This window comes from Leguminivora glycinivorella, chromosome 1 (genome assembly GCF_023078275.1).
Source record: "Leguminivora glycinivorella isolate SPB_JAAS2020 chromosome 1, LegGlyc_1.1, whole genome shotgun sequence".
NCBI classification, from domain to species: Eukaryota; Metazoa; Arthropoda; class Insecta; order Lepidoptera; family Tortricidae; genus Leguminivora; species Leguminivora glycinivorella.
In genome coordinates this window covers 35633658-35658850 of record NC_062971.1, presented here as the reverse complement: position 1 = coordinate 35658850, position 25193 = coordinate 35633658, and the positions used below count along the sequence as shown (strand labels likewise).

Genomic DNA, 25193 nt, shown 5'->3' with positions numbered 1-25193 from the left:
TTCCGTTAAATCTACCGAAATGTACCTATCGCTTTAACGATTAACGAAGTTAACTTTTTAAGTAACGGATTAACGATTATCGAAGTTAACTATTTGATTAACGGTGCCCAGCTATGAATTTAAAGAACAATGTTAGGATGATATATATACCTCTTGATAATGGACACTCTTATGAACATGTTCACTATTGGTTTATCGATATTCATGATACCCAAATAAATCAAAACTCCGGAGGATGAACAAACTAGGTAGTGTTTTTAATGGATCAGTGATGATAGTGACATAGATCTCAAGGATATCGGAGTTGTTGAACGACAAGCTAAGGAAATTTAAATCTAGAATAATCTAGATAATTCAAACTAGTTAGCTTTTTCTATGTAACATTTCATTCCGCTGCTCTTATCATTATTAGCTAAATACATGATAAAATAATAACATAATCTTGGAAAAAGCAAAATTTAAAATGAGACATTAATTTTGAACTCGATGAAGAAATTTGTATTATAAATTGAAAGAAAAACTAAATCTGGAAGTTACATACAAATTACAGGTTCGATAACTGCGAATTCGAATACTAGTAAAAATACCGCACTAAAGTCATAAGTATAACACAAAATTACGGATGATAAATTAGGCTTCATTAAGTGATTTATTGAAATCAACCACAATTATTCAACGTCTTTACCCGTCCGATCTGAATTTGAATTAATTATTACACATAATTAGAGGGTATTTATTATATTTTTTGAGAACAGCGCAACATTACTGTCATAACAAATGCTCCGGCTGGTCAATGGATATTGGAGAAAAACATAAAATATATCCAATAAATAACTATTTAAATATATCCTGTCTATGCGTGAAGGACAGATGGACGGACTGGCGGACGGACAGACGGACAGACACTCATAGAAACAATGAGGGTTCCGTTCTTATTCAAAAGGGTTACTAAATAAAAAATAAGAGAAGCTATGTTCAATAAAGGCCAATGGGAAGAATACAACGTTGTATGGCACCAAATTAATGGCGTATGTTTCCTTCCGACCTCACCCCTAGCGACATCTGCGGGAACAGATAGGAATGAAAATATGTCATCCCGTCTATGTCGGCCGAGGAAAGATAGAAATTGTCTCATTACTTCGCAACACAATTGCGCAAAAAAAAATTATGATAGTTTTACTATAACAGAAGTAGGACATAAGTGAGGAGAGTCTATCTGTGTCTTCTTCAATCTCATGGGGCACGGACATGTATGTCTTTCAACATTTCTACCACTTTTCAATACTCTCAGAATGAAGCACTGCAGGGGGTTATTAGTTATTACTATTAGTTTGCTTCATGTGATTCATATTTTTTTGAAAGTTAGATCCACGTCTCTAGTGGACTATTTAGTCCACTAGCTATTTAGTTAATAAACTATTTAGCTTTTCAATGCAATGTTTGCTAATATGAATTTGATCTGACGATGCACTCGGAGTTTTTCGTTGCAATTATTTTAAGCACTAATAAAGAAAGTTGAAGCGTAGTTACGAAGAATGACTAATGAGCCCGTCTAGAGCCAAATTCAGTTGCAGTTTTGTTACAATTTTGAACTAGTTTTAGACAACCCTGAGTTTTGTACTCTTGGTTGTTGTATATTTTCTCATGAATTTAACTTCATTTTGAGACATCGAAACAAGATCAAAACCGTAACCAGTTATAAAATCTGAATAAGGCTCTTTAGAATAAGTACGGCACATGGGTCATGGCGTTCCTGAAAATACAAGTTATTAAGAGTGGATTTATTTATATATAAAAACGCTAAAATATATCAAATACTATATGAGCTTATAGATTTCTTGTAGTTTATTTTATTTATTCAACATAACGTTAAATCCATAGGTGCGCTTTTAATATGTTAAAAAAAATGAGCCTCTTTCAAGAAAACTTAAATCTGGGATGGATGTAATTTTTTTATTATTATGTTGTAAATAGCGCACCATTTCTTGAATATTTGACTGGAAAAGCTTCATAATCTGATAGAGAGAAGTCCATAAACATTATTTATCCTCGTGTCGAAAACATATTTTTAAGGATAATATAGTTTTACTTATATTAGGCTCTGGAAAATTTTAAATATAAAACTCTTGTGAGACTCAATCATATTTAAAAACATTTTAAGCGGGTTACTCACGTGTTAAGTCGATATAGCATTCGACATGTTTCGATCCATTTTCGAGAATCTTTCTCAAGAGTAGAGTATGCGTCGCTCTCTCGATTTGTAAAGGCGGGGTCGCTACTCTTGAGAAAGATCAACGAAAATGGATCGAAACATGTCGAACGCTACATCGAATTAACGCGTGAGTAACCCGCTTAAAATATTTTTAAATATCTCTGGAAAAGTATTACTTACTGATATGGTTACTTACTTCCTGTGTCCGTTGATGAAAAAAAAATTAGTACTTGGATAGCCTGTCTTAAAGTGCGTGCAGGTCAATTTCCATATCATTTATGGCATACTTGTAAAAGATTCGTCAATATATTGTTTTTTTTTATTTGATAAAATTGATACAGATCTTTCTGTGATTTTACACATTCACGGCCAAGAACCCGCCAATCGGATTCCTTTTGTCTTGAAAATGGGGCTCTTAGCGCTGAATGTATTAAGATCCCCATGCAATACGAAAATAAGTTAGGCACATGTATCAAAATACTCGAATATTATCAGTATGGAAATTGCCAGAGTTGGGGTCCACTTCGACCTCTCTATTGTTATGCATGACGTCACATGCCGGCCACAAGACTTAACCCTTTTCCAGGCCGCGCCAAGAAATCCTTTAATCGAGACTTGTTTTTTTATAAGTTTTGTTTTTGATGGGGTAAATCTTAATATTTCTGGAAAAGGGTTTGTGTCCTGCCAAAGAAAAGCGGTGTTTCATTCGGCCAAAGTTCAGGATTCAGCAGAATACCTACTTTTGAAGCTTTCAGACATGTCGAAACGGGTAATATGCGATCATAATTTCTGTTTAAAAATCTGATTTCGATCGGTCACTATCCAAAATTTGCCAAACTATCTATACGAAGATGTAGATACACTTTCGCTATAAGATTCTAACGCTCTAATTCTACGCCATTTGATAACTGTAGATGTATTGTGATAAACAAATATCAATATTAAAAATTAACAACTCTATAAAAATGATACTCCATCATTCATTAATTAAATAGTAAGAAAGTAACTCAAAAATATTTTGAACGCGATCCGTACGATCGTTAGAAAAACTACTTGTGTAGCTGTCTAACGAATATCGAATGCAAAATAATTAACACCTTTGGCAACGAGTGAAGTCAAAGTGCCATTACAAACTTTGTGTATATGTCACATGGTCTTTATTCATGTCCCTTCCCTTAAACATGTGACGTAATTACCTAATGGATGACCCCTTACCCCAGTCCTCAACAAGATGTTATCGGAGAAGGTACCGACCTCAGTGCATCTTAATGCTAATTTTTGGCCATCGAAAATCTCCTTGTCTAAGAACACTCCAGTTGAATAAATCCCATCCGGTTTTTAGGAGAAAATGATGAGACATTTTTTTATATTACGGAGCATATCTGCAACTAATGTTCTGGGTGCAGGATTACACAACTTCATCAGTATATTCAGTATTGTATACGTGAAAAGTCAGCCAAAGCGTTAAATAATGCTGCAAAAGTTAAAAAGTGCGATGCCACCACATGTTATATACGAACCTAGGTTGTTGTAATTCGAATTTCTAATTAATTACATTGATACCACTTAGTTGGTTAGTGATATGTTACTATTGTTATGTAAGATTTGGCTAAAGGTTTGACTGCGTGCTACTTACATTTTAAGTCAAAATAGATTCTAGAATTTAGGAGGACAGGTCCTAAAAACCAAGTTGCGCAGAACTAAGTTCTGATCTTTAAAGACAGCAAATCAATTGATTGAAGTAATTATTCGACCCAATGTTATATCTATATTAGTACGTAGAGGTTAGGAATCGAGATTTAAATTTAACAAACTAATATAGTTTCTATTACAGCCTTACAGAGTGTGTGCATTGTTTGTCTCCAACCAAAATGCTTCAGCGCAAGATATCTAAAGTAACTACAGAATTCCATTTAACTATACGATATATACCTTAATGAGAATCCAGTAGCTATATACAACCTCCACACCCCAGCATGGAGACGGCATATGATTATGCCTGGATTTCGGCGATGGCATCAATGGATCACCTTATAACATATATACATAGCAGGGTTGCCCAAAAATAAGTTGACAGTCTTTAAGAATATGTATATTACTAATATTTTACAAAAAACATTGAAAAGGAAAACCACAGTTAACTACCTAGAAAAATAATTATCTTCCAAATACATTCTACCTTTGATAAAACAATCAAAATTATTGCTAAAAGAAGTGTCAACGTAGTTTGAGCACCCACCCCTCTAATAGTTTAAAATAGGCAATGGCTGTTTTGACCAATTTTCAACCATTAATAGTCATTCCATACATGTATGGAAATGCGTTAAAATTATACATCTTTTAAGTTTTAAATTTAAAAACATTATTAAGCGTTTCAAGGTCTCATTGACCTTTTGGAATAAATCATATTGTTTTAAGTTTTACGGCAGTTCTCATTTTGTTGAGAGAACGGAAGAATTTAGGTCATTTCAATTATATTATTGGTGTAGAAGACCGCATCTGTATATAAGTATGATAATGTTTATAAACGCGCAAGAGTGATATTAAAAAATTAAATATGTTCTTATAGTTCAGGCCATCAAGGCTTTGAACCATATACCTATTCTTAAAACTGGAAGACCTAGAATCTTTGTTTCTACGGTACCGAATATAAACTGCAACGGGCGTATAAATGATAAATCAGATTTGTGATATTTAAGTGGTAATTTATTATAAAGTTGACTTTATTTAATTTTCATAAAATAATCAATGTCAATATTTAACCCTTTATCGATTCACGTTTCAGAAAGTACCCTTAAATAAAAACCTTAAAACAAAACTTAAAATATGCAATAAAGTAACTCAAATAGAAGGCGATAAAGGGTTCAATTATCTATATTTAGTTACCTAATTAAAGCACACACACATCTCTCAATCAAATAAACCTACTTCTTAAATTGTCTAGCAACCGTATAATTTAGTTATATAAAACATAAAAGTTATGAAAGAGAGAGTAGACTACTTTATCATGCTTTGGCATGAAAAGGCAGTGTTTGAAAATATTGTGTTTAAAGTTGATTGGTAGGTCACATCATACACACCTGCCATTTGCACTTTTTAGCCGTTTATGATCATAAAAGCTAGAGATCCTGAGTGGGAACCGCACGATTAATTGAATTTATGATGGTGGTAGAACGGACGATAATAAAAACGTATCATCAAATTAATGTGTTGGCATAGCATTTTAAAATCAGTATTGATATTTTGCATTATTCATATTATTCAAACACGTACGAATAAATTTGTGACCTCTATTTAAAGGAATATATGAGCCATGCAAATCTCGACGAGATATAATGCACAGTGAAAGCAGATAAACGATCAGTAAGCGCGTAGCGTGAGCGTCAGGACCCCTGGACCACTACAGATATTTGATGTTTAGTACATACTAAAATTTAGTACCTATTTGATACTATTTGGTACCTGAGTACATATATTTGGTACCTCCACTGATATCGAAAAATCGAGCGAATAAAGTGGCCAGACATTCTGACGTCAGGATGTCTGGACCATATTTGGTTTACATAGTTCTAAACAACACTACTAATTGATATCTTAGTCAATATTTACTACCTATTTGGTACCTGTCAATATATTTTTTCAAATTTTTTTGGCGTACCAGAAAAAAGTTATGATGGAATTTAAAGTTGAAAACTAGTGTAATTACACTAATTACTTTTATATTTCGACTATATTAATGCCACTAGTCAGTAGAGATGATGTGCGAGTGCCTAAAAATAAATTCCTTTTTAAGTTGACGCGCAGGAGGGCAGGCGGATTCGCCTCTATTCTTTTGACTGGCGCTACATACTTCAACGGCACGGCCGGGCTCACAACTTTAAATTCCGTCATAACTTTTTTCTGGTACGCCAAAAAAATTTGAAAAAAATATATTGACAGGTACCAAATAGGTAGTAAATATTGACTAAGATATCAATTAGTAGTGTTGTCTAGAACTATGTAAACCAAAAATGGTCCAGACATCCTGACGTCAGAATGTCTGGCCACTTTATTTGCTCGATTTTTCGATATCAGTGGAGGTACCAAATATATGTACTCAGGTACCAAATAGTATCAAATAGGTACTAAATTTTAGTATGTACTAAAGATCAAATATCTGTAGTGGTCCAGGGGTCCTGACGCTCACCGCGTAGCTTGTGATGAATCATTCAAAACGAGTAACTTATACTTGCTGTGTCTAAGTTATAATTTTTCATGAAAAATACTGAATACTTGTAATGCCGTATTTCATCAACCATTATATAATACACAAGATTCTTCTAAAGTACGATCTATCTTATTCTACTACATGTATTTCATTCATACCGTACAGTCATACAAAATAAAAAATATATATCGCATTACTATCCGCGATAATTCGCTTACGATTACAATTAATTTTTAAACTTTTAATCGCAAGTTACTTAAGTCAATAAAGATGAAATAATGTCACAGAAGTCTGTGCACTAAAAATCTGCGATTAAATTAAATATACGTAGCGGTGATATATCGCGGGATTGGTAAAATAAATTTGAGAGATGTGAAAGCTCTGAATTGTAATGCAAATGTTCCGTTTATAGAGGAAGCGTGTATTGGTGTCGCTATATATATTTAACTGAACCGTAGATGATGAATGTAAGTGTGTTAGATGGTGCAACAGTGTTGCGGGCGCGTGAGGCGCGCGAGGCAGCAGCAGCGCTTAGAACCGGCGACGTTTGTTAGGGAAATCGTCCATTTGGCGCGAGTTGTCCCAGCCGCGGCCCTGCGGCATGTCATCGTACCCGCGCGGGGGCATGTCGAAGCCTCCGTCCCTGTAGCCTCCGTCCTAGGTGAGCAATCATAAACTTCCCAATAGATACGAGTACGGTAAACAACAATATACACATGCAATGGTGGTTAACGTCAAGCGTCCGGTAAACTGTTAATTATAACATTTTGTCGCAGACAGAGTACCGGAAATAATGTTATTAGGAATCCGTATAAACCCACGATGTAGGTATTCTTGTATGCACGTCAGTGTCTCGCGTTCAGTTTGTATACGTCCTACGACGTATCGTAGTATCAAACAGTGCAACCTTATTTTTCATTCAAGTCAGTAATATTGATGTGTTTGGTAACTACGAGTAGGTAAATCAGGTCGCGTCGAATCGAATGACGGTCCCTTACTTACCAATAAGTTGTTATAACGCAGCTTATAAATATTGGAAGGCGTAGTTATTCTTTAAAAATCTTACAGGATGGATAAATATACTTTAAAATAGTGATATACCTTATTAATTATTAAATAACGTGATTCAATGCGAATCTTGGAAACGCACGAACATACTCGTAAAACCGAAAATCAGCGTATTGTATAGCTATTGTACTTGCAAAATACAGCATCTCACCGACCTCACCCAAGGCCAAGTACCCAAAGCCACATTTTAATTTTGGGGTTACGGAGTTTAGAGAGTAACAATGAGTATATGTAGAAGTATAGACCTGACCCTTTAGCACAACTTGCCTTGTCGCGCGCGAGTCCATACATCAAGCGCGACAAGGCAAGTTGTGCTAGAGGGGCTGTAGAGTCGAGTTCAGCCCTAGACTGGCGGCAACGCACCTACATCATGAAGGAGGCTGGGGGGACAAACGGGAATAAGCTTTCCCATGTGTGACTGCCTCGGTTGCGAACTGTATCAAACCCCAACTTTATCATCGTCACCACGTCTTAGGATTTTCGCACGCAATACATACATAGGTACGCGATATAATTTATGAGAAACGGAAATAAATCCAATAAATCGTTTAATTCCTGTCTGACCGTCCAACATGGGACAACGACAAATAGGAATAGACACTTTTATATGATACTTATTCATCATAATTTTCATTTACAACGTAACGTACATTATACCAAGTACCCATTCCCTATGTTTTCATGCGGGTAAATGCATGTCTAGTTACCGTTTATACTGACTCGAATGAAAAATACAGGTACATAATAAAGCTATTGCGTCAGATTAGGAAACCACTGTTTGGTGAAATGGTCATACGTAATTTGTTTGATAAAATAGAGATCCGAAGAAATAAAATCATTTTCGACATTTCTTAAATATTGCAATGTTCAGTAGTAATCAATTTGGAAGTTTATATTATATGTATTAGTTATAATTGAAGCCCAAATCGAAAGCATTTGGTTGTCACATATGAACTAGCGGTTACAACGATATAACTACCGGAGACTAAGTATCTACTGAAATTCAACTAGGCCTTAACTCACTAACTATAATTCGTCATTACTTTTAAAAAATCTCGTATCTCACGCTGCTTCTCAAAGTTAAAACGCAGTAAGTCTATATGCATCCTATACATATTTACTACAATTTTCTTTTCATTGACAGACGAAGATACAAGTTTTTTTTTTAAAGTAGTGACGAATTATATTATACCATAGATCAGCCATTCTCAAAGTGTGCTTCGCGGAGCCCTAGGGCTCCGCAAAACCTCTCTGGGGGCTCCGTGTGAATTTTGGCTGACTGATATGCAATTTCAACTCTCTTCCATAAAACCTTGCTATAAACTTTTTTTTTATTTTTATTTAAGGGTTCCATCAGATATTTTGCTTTCCAAAAGGGTTCCATGAGAAAATAAGTTTGAGAACCGCTGCCATAGATCAAGCGAACGCATCTTCTTAGCGTGCCCGAACTCAGTAAAAACTTCTAGGTAGTCTGTCCCTAATCACAGCTTTCGCAAATTTTTGTAGGTGGAAGTCAACGAAACCATAAAAAATACCTCGTTACGTGATTTTTTTTACACACTCGGCACCTTTACAACGGATTATTTCTTATAAGTATAGTACTCTGTGCGTCTAACTAAAATAACCCAAGCTACTGTGCTAATGTTTAAGGCCAAGGCCTACACTAATTATAATTAATAATATCTCACAGCCTAATCCACATAGAACTCCTTAGCGGAGTCCATAGCACTGAAAGTGTTTATTACTTCAATAGCACAATTATTAAGAAATGTCGAAAATATATTTGAGTATCATTAAACATAAGTTTTTCACATTTATTGTATAACGTCATCAACAACTGGTGTTTTTCCTCTTACGGAAAGTTATACGGATTACATTAGAGTGGTATGATCAGAACCGTATTTTAACGGAATTAGTCACGTAAAATAAGTGCAAAAGATAGTTCTTAAAAATAGTCGGTCTAAAACTTAGAATCAGCTTCTTCGCGAAATAATTTCAGTTTGGATACTTTGGATTTCAAAAATCGTAAATTGGGTATATTTTGCATTTACGTACATATTATGTACTGAAATAATATTATTATATGTAATAAAGTGAAATATAATAGAGAGCACAACAAATTTCTATCCGCCCACGAATCTAAAACTTGCCAAATGCTATAGAATTGTCAACATAAAGAATCAAATTACATGGTATGGAAAGCGTTGTATTGGCATTTGATCGGCAAGAGAAAGCGCAATATGATTTAGTATTTTCTTTTCATAATTATTTCATAAATTTACTAGATAAGCAAATGGTTGAACCATACGCTAAACCAATTTATATGGTGTTAAAACTTAAATTATATACGTACCAATGATATATTTTTGTGTTAAGTTACTTGTTGCTCTCATATTGATAAGAAATTGGTATCCCAAATATGGGAGTAGGTAATTACGTAAATTCATATAAAATTTACTATGGGTATATTTTTAGAATCAAATTTTAGTTTTTAAAGTAGTGACACAACTATTGAAATGCTGCTGAAATTGGATAAGCAAAAATAAGGTATTGAAAAAATGTAAAGTCTACATAATGCATAACTAACATGTAGGTATAGGTAACTGTACTACAAAGTCAAAGATGACGAAAAACATACCCAAAAACAGTATTAGCCAAATGTCATGTTTTATAAATGACTAAGGTGGTATTAGGTACCCATTGCAAACATTTACTACAATCGTTTTCGTTTTTAAATAAAGGAAATCAATATAATGATTTAAATCCGATTTATTGTTACATTTTTTTAAATAAGATAAATTTTCAACTGCCTTCGCTTGTCAGTCAATATCTTAACTTTGTTGATACATTTGGTCAATACCTTATTTTGTCTATAAAAAGTTTAAAGTATCGATGTCCTACAGTACAGTGTACACCATAAGGCGTAGTTGAGTCATCTCCACGTAGATTCGGGTAAGAGAATCTGTAAAGTATCGAAGAGCGTACTCACCATAGGCTGCTGTTGGTCGAACATGCCCTGCTCTTGGCGATCCAACATGGAGTTGAGTCGCTGGGCCTGCAACAAATAATGTTTGTTGTAGATACGAAAAGGGAGAGTTACGATTTTAATCATTTTGTTTATTATAGTTATAGAGTAAGGTTACATACAGTTAGAGGCCCTCTTTTTCATGATGTGCCCAACGAACTTTTTATTGCAGTAATTAATTACCCATCATCGCTTTTAAGATCTGGTCAGATCCTTAAAACATCCCTTTGCCTTTATATCAAAATAAATAAACAATAGTTTCTGTTTGTATTGCATTGTTTTCAGTTTTGAGATACGGAATCCTAATACAACCCATATGGTTTGTATCTTTGGTCGGGGATTGTGCACTACAAGTGTCTGAACACAGACTCAATATATATTGTTTAGTTGTAAACTTTATTGTTTGTTTTTTTTTCTCTTTTTCATGTTCTTATTTACTGCTTTTTTTTTTAATTTAAGTTTCATGACGCATTGGATTTATCTGTAATGTCATTGAAATATGTTTTCAAATAAATAAATAGCTTTAGATTCATCAACATGTTTACTCTTACGTGGCTGCGTCCCCAGATCTCATCCGTCAGGTTCAGGAGTAGTGTGACCTCCTTCAAGCAGGATCACCATCAGCTAGCTTGGCTACAAGTGACTTTATGGCTGGTTTCAGTGTTACGCGGATCGACCGCGCGGAGCGACTCGCATCGGAATAATATGTATCGCAGGGAGCGGACGACAGCATCTTCATATAAATTGGTGGTTAAGTACACAGCAAAAAGGAGTGTACGAGTTACAAGGAGGGTTCGGGTTCCGACGACTCAAAGGACAATAGACGGAACAAATTAGTTCCGTAGATCCTTCCGTCACGAGCACACCGCACCCTCGTTGAGCTCTGGCAGCCTTACTCACCGGCAGGAACACAACACTATGAGTAGGGTCTAGTGCTATTTGACTGCGGTCTTCTGTAAGGCCGATAGTCCATTATCATACGTTTATCATAGAAATATGATCATAGGTCTGTATGCCTCCCTTTTTCTCCAATGTGAAGAAAAAGGATGGCATGTTGCCTATGATCGTATTTCTATGATAAACATATGATAGTGGACTATCAGCCTAAGGCGGAGGTACTTCCCCGGTAGGGCTCGGTCTAGATTGGAGCGAGATGACATCCGCCTGTGGGTGAAGAGGCAGGTGAGTTACCTGCACGAAGAGCGTGTTCTCCTGCTGGCGACGGCGCAGCTCGTCGTCCTGGTGGCGCATGCGCTGCGTGAGGTCCTCCTCCTGGCGCAGCAGCAGCGCGCGCTCCTGCTCGCGGCGCTCGTCGGCGGCGCGCTCCGCCTGCTCCCACGAGCGCTTCTGCCGCTCGCGGTCCTGCTCGCGCTGCCGCAGTTGCTCGCGCAGCATCTCCGTCTCGTGCTCGTATCTGCACAATATACACGTGGTTAAGACGGGTTGCACGAGTCCCGATCGAGCGGGCGTGATGTAGTCGCCATCAGATATACCGGAGCGGTCTTGCGGAAATATCTAAAGGTATTGTCAAAGCGCCCAGGCCGCTAATATATACATATCTGATGCACGATAGGAAATAATATCATGGAAACAAAATTTATTGTTACGATCGAAAATAAATTCGTTAAATAACCTTATCCCGACAATCGACACGTGGTGAATGCATGTAAAAAATATTACAGACGAAACTTTAATTTGTGTGAACAGGTGTAAAACAATTGATGTGATTTCGTCATTCAACTTGTAGGTAGTAGGTACAACTAGCAAATTGCGGAGTTATTGTGAAAAGTGGCGCTTTCTGTGTTACTATGATTGTGTAACAAGGGAACAAAATGAGATATTTACGGCGAGGGCGTACATTGAATCCTGAGCGAAACAAAAGATCCTATAATTGAATCATTGAATTCCGAACGTAGCAAGGAATTGAAAAAAAAATAGAAAAGGAAAACAAGCGGACCACAACGAAACCAGTTTCTCATTGAAGTTTTCAAGATAAAAATAAACATGAGACTCATCCATTGTTCGCGCGAGAATTGTAATTGATAACCGATTAAAGTGATTATTAGTAGATCCGCCTAATAGTTACCACAGTTGCACCTCAGCTTCTTAAAATTGAACTTAGATACGGCTAAAATAAGAGCAAACTGCATGTAAAAGTGTCATTTTTTGTGACAGAGTTGGAAGTGTGGGACTCGCCGTCTCTTTCCCGTCTAGCGAGAGGGTAGAAACTTGGGCCTACCTACTAACCTAATAATCCACTCCGGCGTTTCACTCAATTTGCCATTCGTGAGGGCACGCTGAGATCGATGTTGTCATTGAGCACGGATGTAAAGGTGACTTACTTGGCATACTCCATCTGCGCCTCTAGCTTCTCCTCCTCGGCGGCCAGCTCCTTCTTGAGCGCCTCCTCCTTCTGGCGGTGCAGCTCGTGCAGCTGCTTCCACCGCGTGCCGTACTCGTGCTCGAAGCTGTTGGCCTCGGAGAAGCGCGGCCCGTACTGAAAACACACAGTTATCAAAATTACAATATTCAATATGTAAAAGCTTGAAATAAATAGGATATCTTATCGCTGAGATTCTTCTTCTAGACCAGGGGTTCGGAAACTATTTTATGATTCGTTTGAAAACCGCTGCTCTAGACATTGTGTACAATTTCACACCTATTAAAAAATTGTATTGAAGATAAGAGTACAAGTGTCTGAGAATACATTTAACTAGATTTACATGACTTTCACCTTAGCTATTCTTTTGTGGGAAATAGCAAAAGATAACTAACTTACCTCACGGGCGCGAATAAAATCGGGATGCTTCTTGGGCAGGTTCTTCTCTGGGTAACCATCAAACTCATCGGGTTCCTCAAAGTTTTCCACAATTACTGGCCGTAGTGACCTAAAATAGCACAAAATACAAAATATTATCTACTCAATGTAATAGAATAATATACAAAGACAATTTGACCAAGGAAAAGCTAAGCAGATTGTGTACTTTAATGTAAGTCTTCTTTACAGGTTAATATCTACTATCACTTTAACAAACATTTTTAAAAACTCTAAAGGCTTTTATTATGGACTGGACTCAAGCTATACAGTGAAACTACTGCCACATACTGCATTAGAAATATACTTACGAAGTCAAGAAGAAGCATCTCTCAGTGCAGTTGCGGATAGCTGCCAACGCGCTAGGCTTCCTAGCATACTCCACAACTCCTTCTCCAATGGACTTCCCTCGCTCGTCCACCTTCACGTAGGCCCTCTCGATCTTGCCGAAGATCTCGAAGGCGCGGTACAGGAGCTCGTTGGACACGAACGGCGGCAGGTTCTTGACGCGCACGGCACTGTTGTGGGGCGCGAACCGCACTCGCAATGTTCGCCCATTGCGCATTTTGCCGTCCAACTCGCGCTTGGCTTTTTCCGCGTTTACTCTGTAGTCCTATTAAAAGAAAAGCAAACTTTAAACTATGAAATTAACTTACGATCTTAAAACCCGGCAGAAAAGTAAGTCATATTATAGCACAACATAAGATTTCTGCTAATTAAAAATTGCTTGATGGACTTACCATTTTAATAAATCCAAAGTTCTTCTCCTTGTTCAAAAACAGCTCTGATGATTCTCCATAAGGAGCGAACAAACCCAGAATTTCCTCTTCAGTCATATCCGAGGTGAAGTTTCCGATGTACAGTCGGCTCCTTCCGTTGAACTTGATTTCAGACTGGTCTAGTGGGGGCAGGTCAACCAGCGGTCCAACCAGATCCTTCAACTTGTTGGCAAGCATTTGTTCCTGAAATTGCAAAAGAGTAAGTTACCTGAGTTACCTGCTCATTTTCACCAATGTTATTATAACCAATTTGACTAACACAAAAACAGTAAGTGGTGATGAACTCTATACTGATATAGTTTGAATGATACATACCTCTCTCTGTACTGGTTTTCCCTGACTATCCAGCATCGGCCCTCGGCTTTGCCTCTGCTGATTCCTGGCAGGACCACCAGGGCCTCCTCCCTGCTTCTGGCCAAAACCTCCTTGGCCACCCTGATTCTGGCCAAAATTCTTGTTCCCACCGAATTTACCACCATGGCCCTGGTTCTGATTTTGCCCATGTTGGAAGTTACCACCTTGGTTGAAGTTGCCACCTTGGTTGAAGTTGCCACCTTGCTTGTTTCCACCTTGCCAGCCTCCTTGCTTGTTGCCTCCAAAGTTTCCTCCATTCATGTTCTGGGAAAAATATGTTAATTAATTTTGATACAAGTCTGATAGTAATTGGCCACAAGAAGATTTTTAAACAAACATCTAATCCAATGTTTTAGGCTACACAGTTAGTTTATAAGCTAGACTTACCTTCTGCTGATTTTGGTTAGCCGGCTTTGATGGTGGCGGTGCATCATCAATGACAATCACATTGTCAACATTGTCCTGAGCTGCAGGCTTGTTGGGGGTGGTATTGGGTTTGGGCTGCTGAGGAGCTGCAGCTGGAGCATCCTGCTTCTGCGGTGTGGCAGCTGGTGCCGGCTGGGCTGGTGTCTGTTGGGGTCTCTGCTGCTGCTGTTGTTGTTGTGCTGGGCGCTGCTGTTGTTGCTGTTGTTGTTGAGCTGGGCGCTGCTGCTGCGGTTGTTGTGTTGTTGTTGTTGTTGAGCTGGGCGCTGCTGCTGCGGTTGTTGTTGTTGCTGCTGCGGACGCTGTTGTTGTTGTTGTTGAGCCTGCTGCTGGGGCTTTTCAGCTTGGGGAGCAGGCTTAGGCTGTTAAATTATATATATTTTTTTTTAATCTCTGCAGATGTTTAATTGTAAGATATGCAAGTGTTAAAATTGTATTTCAATATATGAGTTCTTTTTAAGTTTAATATATAAATGCTCTTCTAATACATATATTATATAATTTGTTATTCTAATTACTTATTACTGAGATTGAAGTTATATACTACAATCCTTTACTTACAATTCAATGGCATGTAGATATGGGTGTTTGGTGGTAATGTAGATGTAGTTTTATTTTGACATGTGGTATTTTTTTTTCAATATTGCTAAATTAGAAAGTGGAACACAGGCTTTAATTTTGACCACACGGCCACTAACTATATAAGCATCTTCACAAAACAGTCTGGTTTTTACATACAACTTATATTCAGGTTGCCTATTCTAAAACCCAAATGCATTTAGATGACAAAATGTAACCAAATAGCATAGTCTAGACTATTGGAAACATAGGCATTATCACTACGACGCAGTTAAAAGGCGTTAGTCATACAAATCATCAGTTTATGAAGAAATTTAGAGCATAATTATTAAAATATAATCAAACCTTGTCGACGTGACCGTCATTAAGTTTAAGGTAAAGAACTGACCTCGTTATTGGGGCGTTGACCTCCTTGGCCTCCTTGCTGCTGCTGATTTGGATTCCTCTGATTTTGGTTGTTTTGATCAAAACGTGTTGGTCCTCTAAATCCCCCTCTATTATTTCCACGGCGACCGCCCTGTCTCTGAGGCTGCGGTGGCCCTCCAAAACCTCTGTGATTACCGTAGTGGTTCATGGCTTGTGAATGCATTCTAAAAATTAAATGACTAAAATATCAGATCTTGTCCAAATAGTAATGTAAAATATGAATATGAAAGTACAATTACTTACAATTTTCCTGAGATTTGAAATATATGTCGTTTCTTACACTTTAAAACGTATTTTCACTTAATTCTTAGCCTAACGCCGTGACGCAATGCACGCGAAAGTAGAAATCAAAATGGCGGGTGCAGCGGTAGCGCGGTGGTGCGACAGCGGCGAAGGGACGGCGATTTCACAACTAGCCAACCGGCATCCGGCAATGCCGGCAATCGCAGGTAGCCAACACAATTTAAGGCATGGCTGCCAACAATAAAAAATATTTTAAAATTATATCGATCAATACAAAACTGTACAAAACGTAGTCATTCAATGCTCTTTGGATCAATACCTGTATTATTGAAATGTTATTCTGAAGAGCAGGTAATAAAATATTTCATAAAAATCGTGCAATTCATCAATTTCTGTAAGTCCCAAAAATATACTTTAGAAAAAAAAGTTTTGAAACTGTTCAAGGTACAGATAAACCTGACTGTAAAGAATAAATTGTACGTGTAACCACCAGAAAACAGAAAATTACAGCTCCCAATTGTCATGTCATGTCAAAGTCAAATGATTCAAATAAAATTTCACCAAATTTTGTAAATTGTGGGGCTGTGTAATTTTAATGTTTTTGTCTTGGTTTGATCCTATTAAAGGAGGTAAAGGTTAAGGAATATTACAAAACTATATATTACATGCGTTTATACAAATAATAAAATATATTTTAAAGCAAAGCCGCTTTTTCTCCGTCGAAGCAGAAACTATATGTACAATCATATTTTCAGGTGCTTAATAAACAAATTCATAAAACCGACAGCAAAACCCTACAATAGTAAAACTATTACAAGAAGATAATGGAAGCTACATCTACAAATGAAGAAGATGATAGTGTACTACCACAAATTGAAACAAAGTTTAAATTACTGGAGTTTGAGAAGCATATTTTTATTGATGTCTTTGAGAAAGATGCACTTCTTATATTAGCCAAGTAAGTAGACCTTATCCACATGCAGTATTTATTTTCATATATGAAGTTCAGTTTCAAATAACAACCGGTCTGGCCTAGTGGGTAATGATCTATGACTATGCCTGCTAAGCTGTTGTCTGGGTAAGGCCATTTATTTGTGTGATGAGCAAGTTGTGATGAGTCATGGATTTTTTCTATGTTTATAAGTAAAAATACATTATTTATGTATATGTCAAGCCTTCTTGAGCTTACCGTGGGATACAGTAAATATGCATAAAAATGTTGCACAATATTTATTTATTAATTAAATAAATGTGTTTTTTTTTCAGAGGTTTAAATTATAATGGCATAATTTCAAATTTATTATGGGTATACAAGGACCCTGCCAATTTAGTTTTAGTTATAAACAGCAGTGATCATGAAGAAAAGCACTTCATGGAGAAGTTCAACTTGAAACCTTTACCAAATCTGGGCACTGAAAGGTATTTCAACTCATTTTAATTATTTCCACTTTCTTAAACTTCAAGTGAGGCCATGCGTGGATCCGGGGGGGGGGGGGACATGGAGCCTAGGCTGGCCATACAAATAGACCACGCGACACCCCCCCCCGGGGGGGGGCTGGGCCTTTACCACGTGACCCCCCCTGGGCACAAAGCTGGATCCGCGCTTGAGTGAGGCAAAACAAAAATTAGACAAAATTTTATTGTTTTGAACCCTTTAGCTTTATCAGATTTTCTCCCTGCTTATTAAATAATACAAAAAAAACTTATCAGGGAAAAGGTGTACTTAGAGGGTGGAGTCCACTTTGTCTCAACCCGAATATTAGTAGTGGACTTGCTGAAGAAGCGGGTGCCCATTGCTAACATCTCCGGGATCATAGTGTTGCGAGCGCACACTGTGCTTGAGTCGTGTCAAGAGGCGTTCGCGTTGAGGCTCTATAGACAACATAATAAGGTGAGATAGTGTATTTGTGATTGTATGGCTTAGCCAGGTACATTAGGATTGAAAAATGAATGTCAAATTCATCCACAAAAGTCAATTTTCTTTCAAGCCAACCCGCAATAGGCAAATTTCAAGTTCTAAAAAATTACAGTAAATTTAGAATAGAATTATAGTTATCAAAAACTTGTACTATGTTTCTAAATAGTAGTAGTAGTAGTAAACTCTTTATTGTACAATTAATAACAAAAAACACAGTAATTACAGTAAAGAACAGTACAAAGGCGAACTTATCCCTTTGAGGGATTTCTTCCAGTTAACCTTTGAGTGAATGAGAGGATAAAAAGAGATGAGGGTGACAAATGCAGCAACATGTACAACAAGGTACCAGAAAGACAAATAAACACATTTAATTTAAATTTTACACACATAATTTATGGGAATGAACAAATATTACATTAAAAAAAAGGGATGGAGATATTACACTAAAAATGGGAAAAGAACAATTGAGAATTTAAATAATACAGACATTGAGACAGTGAGACAACACAACTCATAACCGATCGCTTAGATTAGCTAGCCACAATCAAATAGCCACAGATTTTTCAATTTCGACTTGAGCGATGCAACCGACTGTGCCTGCCTGATCGAAGTAGGCAGCTCATTCCACAGTTTAACCGCACGCACCACGAACGACTTGTTGTGACCACGGGATTTATGATTTTAATAGTAGATTTTAGGACACTTATTTATTTCATTAAAAATTAAGAGTAGAAATTAAAAGGGCCAAGAGCGTGTCGGGCCACGCTCAGTGTAGGGTTCCGTAGTTTCCCCGTATTTTTCTCAAAAACTATTCAACCTATCAAGTTCAAAACAATTTTCCTAGAAAGTCTTTATTTCTACTTTTAATTTATTTTTTATTTTACTTTTTCTATTTTTTTCATAGTTTTTAAACTTATAGTTCAAAAGTAAGAGCCGGGGACACATTTTTTTAAACTTTTGGAGCGATTATTTCCGAAAATATTAACAATATCAAAAAATCATTTTCAAAAATCCCTATTCATTTTTAAATACCTATCCAACAATATATTACACATTAGGATCATGCTAACGGTGGTCACTGAGGTTATCCGCGGACAGACGGACTGACAGACATGGCGAAACTATAAGGGTTCCTAGTTGACTACGGAACTCTAAAAAGTGGCAACAATGTACAGAGTTATGACATTTAATTTTTATTCTTGTGATTTGTTTAGTGTATGTATTTTAAATGCAGTGTATTAGGTAGGATAATTATTTTAAGTTTTTTTTTTAATTGTTAATTTTTAATTATTTATTCGTTATTAATATACAATAACATTAGTCTTTAAGAATAATTGTTATGATATTAATACAAATATGGGTGACAACTACCTGAAATAAATAATTCATTTCAATAGTGTGATCCCTTTCAGGACTGGTGATGACTTCTACTCTTTTTTTGGCAATTTGTAGCTTAATTTTTCTACAGATTTTTTAAAACAAGCTCAGAGTGAATAAATCATTCAACTTTATTTTCCAGACAGGTTTTGTGAAAGCTTTCTCAAGTTCGCCAATTTCATTCACATTTGGCTACCACCAAGTTGAAAAAGTCATGCGAGCTGTTTTCGTGACCGAATTATTTTTATGGCCCAGGTATGTATCTTCATTTATAACTATTACAATGAATTACACATTTATTGACCATTTAACCCTTTACTGCCTAAAATCTTGTCGCCGCTCGTCAGCATTGAAAAAAGTTGAAGCGGTAAAATATTTATACTTAGGCTCCTAAGTATAAATAAAAGGTTACCTATTGATTCTACAAATTATTAGCAGCTGTGTTTTTACATGTTAAAAATGTCTAGACCTTGAAATCCCCAAACATAATACGCTTTGTCCACTACAGTGATCGAGCAGCAAGATGTCCGTGCTCGTAAACGCCCGTTTGCCTCGCCCAATTTGCTCGGCAAGATGGCGGCCCTCATTCAGATGTTCAAAATACTGCGCATATTTATTGCACCAATTCTACGTGACACGTGATTCATGGTTTTCGCGTTTTTGGGTGAGGATTAAAAAGAAAAATGAATCATTCACGGCAATAAACATGTGCTTGTGCAGAACTCTTTAGAACAGCTGACTGATGGCCGCCATATTGCCGAGCAAATTGCCTCGCGAGACTGCTTGGTCAGTGTGGACCCAGCTAAAGAATTATAAATCATAATTGACAACCTTAAAAGCATAATTTATCCAGGTTTCACGGCACCATCATTAAATGCCTCAAGAGCAGGCAAGCAGAAGTGGTAGAGCTCCACGTCCCACTTTCTTCCAATGTGAATCACATTCAAACGTGCTTGCTGGACATTATGAACTACACTGTCAAACAACTGAAGAGTGTCAACCGAACTTTGGATATGCAGGTACCTAATGGCACAGTATAAGAACGACTCAGTAGTTACTCTCCGGCAGCGGCGACGCGAAAGTTACGTATACTGCATTCGAAAGCTCGTGGTTGAACAAAATTACTATGCCTTAATGTTACTCGATATCGTCCAAAGTACGATGTTGTTATTTAATACTATTAACTATAAGTATTAGTATAATAATACCACATTATATTATATCGGTCAGAAAACGCGAAAAATATCATTATGCATATTATTCTTATCCACGTTTATCCAAATCCGCTTGCAAGTGTTGCGTACGTACACGACGCGCTTGTGTGCACCGCGCCACAGTATAATAAAGAGTACTATCGTACAGTATGGCCACTCCCACTCCCCACTGAAAGTGCCGCCTCTCGGTTACCTCACAGTTACCGCCAGTCAAAAACGCGAACAGTCGACCTGTCATATTTCACTCGTACAAGCATGGTACGCGTTCACCTACACGAGCTTAGACTGTGTGCTGGGAACGCGCCTCTTTCATTATATTTGATCACCATTGTCCGAGGTGTGACCGCGCGGCGTAGGTACGTTTGTTGCCCTTTTAATGCAGGGCGTATATAAGGGGTTAAACCCTATGCGCTACCGAGTCATCAAACCCTATGCGCTGACAGAAAACTGTCCCAACTTGTGCTTTCTCTGTATTATACATATCCCCAATTGTGTTAATAATATGGAATCATTTTCGCTCGCTACGCGCGTTTGCATTTTTGTTCTATATGACCTATTTGACTCGAAACTACACTTTCCATATCTTCGTGTTTGCTTTGTTAACATCAGAATTTGTGAGGACCATTTGTGACTTCCATCCTGGGTTCTCTTGTCTGCCGGAGGGGCCTTAATGAATAACAACATCAATCAGCGCACCCTCACGAACGGCAAAGAGGGTGAAACAAAGTGGGTAGGGCCAAGGTTCCCCCCTCTCGGGAGGAAGAAACAGCTCCCCACTTCATCAAAAAAGGTTGTCTCGGATCAACTAAAATAAAAACAATTTCAGGAAATCACAACAGAGAACTGCATATCAAAGAAGTTCCACAAGATTCTGCAATCGCAGCTGGACTGCGTGTGGCACCAGCTCAGCACCAGGATCAAGGAGTACGTGCAGGACCTCAAGGTGCTGCGGAGCATGATCATGTGAGTTCAAACTGTCATCGGTAATGTACAGAGTGTATTTTGATAGCGGGTCAGTGAGGGCAGCTATACCAGATCCCGTGCTGCTACGCAAAAACGGTCTTGTGCGGTCAATATTTTTTTCTAGCCGGAATTTTTTTTGGTCCCATACAATCTGTCTGCCACAAAAAAACTTTTTATTAAATCCTATATCTGGAGCATCGCCTTATACGCCTGTGAAACGTGGACAATGACGAAAAGAAACAGAGAGAGATTGGAAAGCTTCGAGATGTGGTGCTGGCGGAGAATGGAAGGGATTAGTTGGACAGAAAAAATATCAAACGTTATTAGAGTTCTAGATAGGATTAAAGAAAAAAGAAATATATTAAAGACAATAGAAAACAGAAGAGGCGTACTGGTTGGACATCTGCTACGACACGACCTGTTTCTCAAAAACATCGTAGAAGGAAAAGTAGAAGGAAAGAGGGGAAGAGGAAGACCTAGGAGAAACTATTTCACCCAAATTAAAGAAAAGGTTCAGGTCATGTCGTATCAGAAGGTGAAGGAGTTGGCAGAAGACCGCACGAGTTGGAGATTGCTCCACCGACAAGAGCACAGCTCTTAAGTTAGAAGAAGAAGAGAGACAATCTGTCTAATTGGCGTCAAAAAAAGTTTGTGAAAAAGGACCTTTTTCTCGCACCCTGTATGTTTTTTCCAAAATCTGTAAACGCCAATTTTCATAAATCAAAAATCGAAGGAAGGTCTTCTAAGACCATTTGAGTGGCAGCACGGGATCTGGTAGCTGCCTTTACTGACCCGCTATCAAAATACACCCTGTATATCTATCACACTATAGAGGCCACGTACATAACAAGACGGGTATCACATCACATCACCGTTGAACATTACCATCATCTTATGCGGATTTTTAAAGCCTGTGTTTTAGTGTCGTGTTCCTGCCGGTGAGTAAGGCTGCCAGTGCTCAACGAGGGTGCGGGGTGCTGGTGGCGGAAGGACCTACGTACGGAACTATTGGAACTTGTACACTCCTTTTTGCTGTGTACTAAACACAGCAAAAATGAGTGTACAAGTTTCTAATGGGTTGGCAACGCGCATGTGACACTCCTTGAGTTGCAGGCGTCCATAGGTTACGGTGACCGCTTTCCATCAGGCGGACCGTATGCTTGTTTGCCACGGACGTAGTATTTAAAAAAAACCTGGCAAAAAAAGAGTAGAAATGGAATTTTTTTTTTTTATCATAGCAACACTTACTTTTCTCATACAAAAGTGACTCAATAGTTGCCACATGCAAAACGGTTTACATAGACGGTGGCGCCCCTATTAATTTTTACTCTTTTTGTGTTTGTATTTTCAGTAATCTCATCCACGACGATGCCGTTTCGTTTTACGCCCTAGTGAGCAAATACAGGACTCCAGAGTATGCCAAAGTGAACTCGGGGTGGATTCTCCTGGACTCGGCTGAACAGCTCTTCAGGCTGGCCAAGGCTAGGGTTTATAATCATAAAAAAGGTAAGAATCGGTTGGGTATGGAAATATTCCAAAAACCAGCGTACATTACATAGATTTAGTCCAAGATGTTATTTTTAAACTTCAAACTTTGATGAAATTATGACTTTTACTTAACTCTTGCGGAGGCCTGACTAATTCGGTCGGTCATACAAATTCGTCTATTTGATGATAGATGGCACTGTGCACTATTATACAGTTCGCTATAATAAGTAGAAATCTGTAGTGTTTTAGGGTTCCGTACCAAAAAGGTACAAAAGGAAACCTTATTTTTTATTTATTAAACTCAAGAAGTACAAAATACTAATTAATCTAATTAATTAATTATGCATAACTACAATTAGTTTGATTATATGAAATTCTTTCGGTTTGTTTCGCTTAGTAATAGGAGAAAAGTACTAGATTTAATGTTCCTTTATAAATTAGTTAATAATAAGGGTTTAGACTGTCCAGAGTTGTTAAGTAAAATAAAAATAACTGTTCCTGCTAAGTTACCTCGTCCTGGTTTGTCTTGCATTCATTTAAATTTTCGCAATCCTCTTTTAAGAATGGCTAAATTATATAATCATATCATATCCCAAACATTTCGATACCAGTAAATGGAAAGTGCAAAATATGTTAGCACACTGGGTATAAGTACCGATTTATTAATAGAAGAAATTGGATAAGCATCAGTTTAGACTTTTGTTACTAGATTTAAGAGCATGTAAGATGTATTATCGAAGAAGTCTACCAAAAGAAAAACAAAGGAAGCCTAAACAGTACAAAAATACTAATACTCTGCCAAGACAGTAGAACTTGCAGTCAACTGAATAGCTTTCTAACTATGGGCGCGAATAAATATCTCTTCTATACAGCCTTCAGGAGAGACTTAAATATAACCACTTTAGCTTCGAAGTATAAAAACATTAATAAGATAGATGATTTAAAAAAAGAACCAGAAAAGGAAGAGGCCAGTGATATTAATAAGCTTGAAGAGGAGGAGATAGATGATTGTGATAGGACGAATTATGTGCTCACTCTAACGCAGCTGGCGACACAGGATAAGAAAACGTCGATGGATGAGAGCATGTTCGAACCTATATCACAGGTACTTATGATTCAAGCTGATTTTTTTGTATAATAGGGGTTTAGGCGAGACGACTTAAAAAAAAACTAATTAGTCCGTTAGTTAGATTATCAAAGAATATTAGACACGCATTTTTTTTTTTTCTCGTAAACGAAAAATGACGACGGCACAGTGCGTTGAAGTTTCGCGTGACGTCAAGCCTAGGTACAATTTTTACTTAGAAGTGACGTCACAAGCCCCCACTCTGGAACTTTGATGCTCTATATCTTTTAGAAAGAGCGAAAAATATGTGTTCAGTATTTTTGGATGATCTAACTGACGGACTAAACAGAATGCCATTTTTTTATGTAGTTGTCATCCCTATTATCTTATGCTTTATTTCGTCGAAAGGAGTGGCGATAAATTAAAACACTAGCGTAAGTGTTATTGGTAAAAAAATGACATTGTATTTCCTGTTTATAAATAGATTGTAAACTGTTTTTAGTGACGTATTTTTAACTTATATTTACATACAAGTGTAAACCATTATTATGTACCTTATTCTCAAGCGCGGTTCCAGCTTCGTGCCCAGGGGGGGGTCACGTTGTAAAGGCCCAGTACCCCCCCCCCCCCCCCTGGTACCGCGCGTGCTTATTCTTGACTTATAATTAACTTTATCAATAAATATATGAATATGATGAACTAGAGACTCCCTTCGGTCGTGTTTTAATTTATCGCCACACGTTTTGAATTTCCTCTTTTTCGCACTTGTATTGTAATGTACTATTATTTTAAGCACATAGGTATTCCTAGCTAATACAACAGCAGCAGGAATAAGTAAGGGATGAGTTGTACCTAACTCCATACATCAGTAAATGCAGGTTATTTGTATAGGCATACTTAAGTGACATCTAGCGTCAAATAGCGTGAATTATCAGTACCACTACTCGATACTAGGTGGCAACAGTGTATCGTCGGCCAAATTTGAATATTAGAACAGTTTACAATTATATTACAAGCAGAAGGTTTTGAAAACAGA

The 25193-nt window shown here is 37.4% G+C and overlaps 2 protein-coding genes across 3 annotated transcripts in view; one reads left to right on the top strand and one right to left on the bottom strand.

The window, feature by feature from the left end:
• LOC125232030 (hrp65 protein-like) overlaps positions 1 to 14983 on the bottom strand; it is a 31085-nt gene extending 16102 nt beyond the window's left edge. For both annotated transcript variants that reach the window (XR_007177691.1, XM_048137643.1), the window contains exons 1-8: positions 14848 to 14983; positions 14422 to 14724; positions 14068 to 14289; positions 13639 to 13940; positions 13292 to 13400; positions 12855 to 13009; positions 11704 to 11926; positions 10477 to 10542 (exon numbers count right to left, since the gene is read on the bottom strand). Coding sequence is in view for 1 of the 2 variants with exons in the window: in XM_048137643.1 (XP_047993600.1) it covers positions 10477 to 10542; positions 11704 to 11926; positions 12855 to 13009; positions 13292 to 13400; positions 13639 to 13940; positions 14068 to 14289; positions 14422 to 14721 (1377 nt within the window). In the remaining variant the exon portion in view is untranslated. The remainder of the gene's footprint in view (positions 1 to 10476; positions 10543 to 11703; positions 11927 to 12854; positions 13010 to 13291; positions 13401 to 13638; positions 13941 to 14067; positions 14290 to 14421; positions 14725 to 14847) is intronic.
• Positions 14984 to 16685: 1702 nt separating this feature from the next.
• Positions 16686 to 25193, top strand: part of LOC125226465 (DNA repair endonuclease XPF) — a 22459-nt gene continuing 13951 nt past the window's right edge. Inside the window, 9 exon segments of the mRNA XM_048130453.1 lie at positions 16686 to 16760; positions 16887 to 17089; positions 17398 to 17550; positions 17842 to 18022; positions 19569 to 19681; positions 20280 to 20445; positions 21467 to 21603; positions 22955 to 23176; positions 23818 to 24196. Of these exon segments, the coding sequence (XP_047986410.1) occupies positions 16956 to 17089; positions 17398 to 17550; positions 17842 to 18022; positions 19569 to 19681; positions 20280 to 20445; positions 21467 to 21603; positions 22955 to 23176; positions 23818 to 24196 (1485 nt within the window). The 5' untranslated portion in view covers positions 16686 to 16760; positions 16887 to 16955.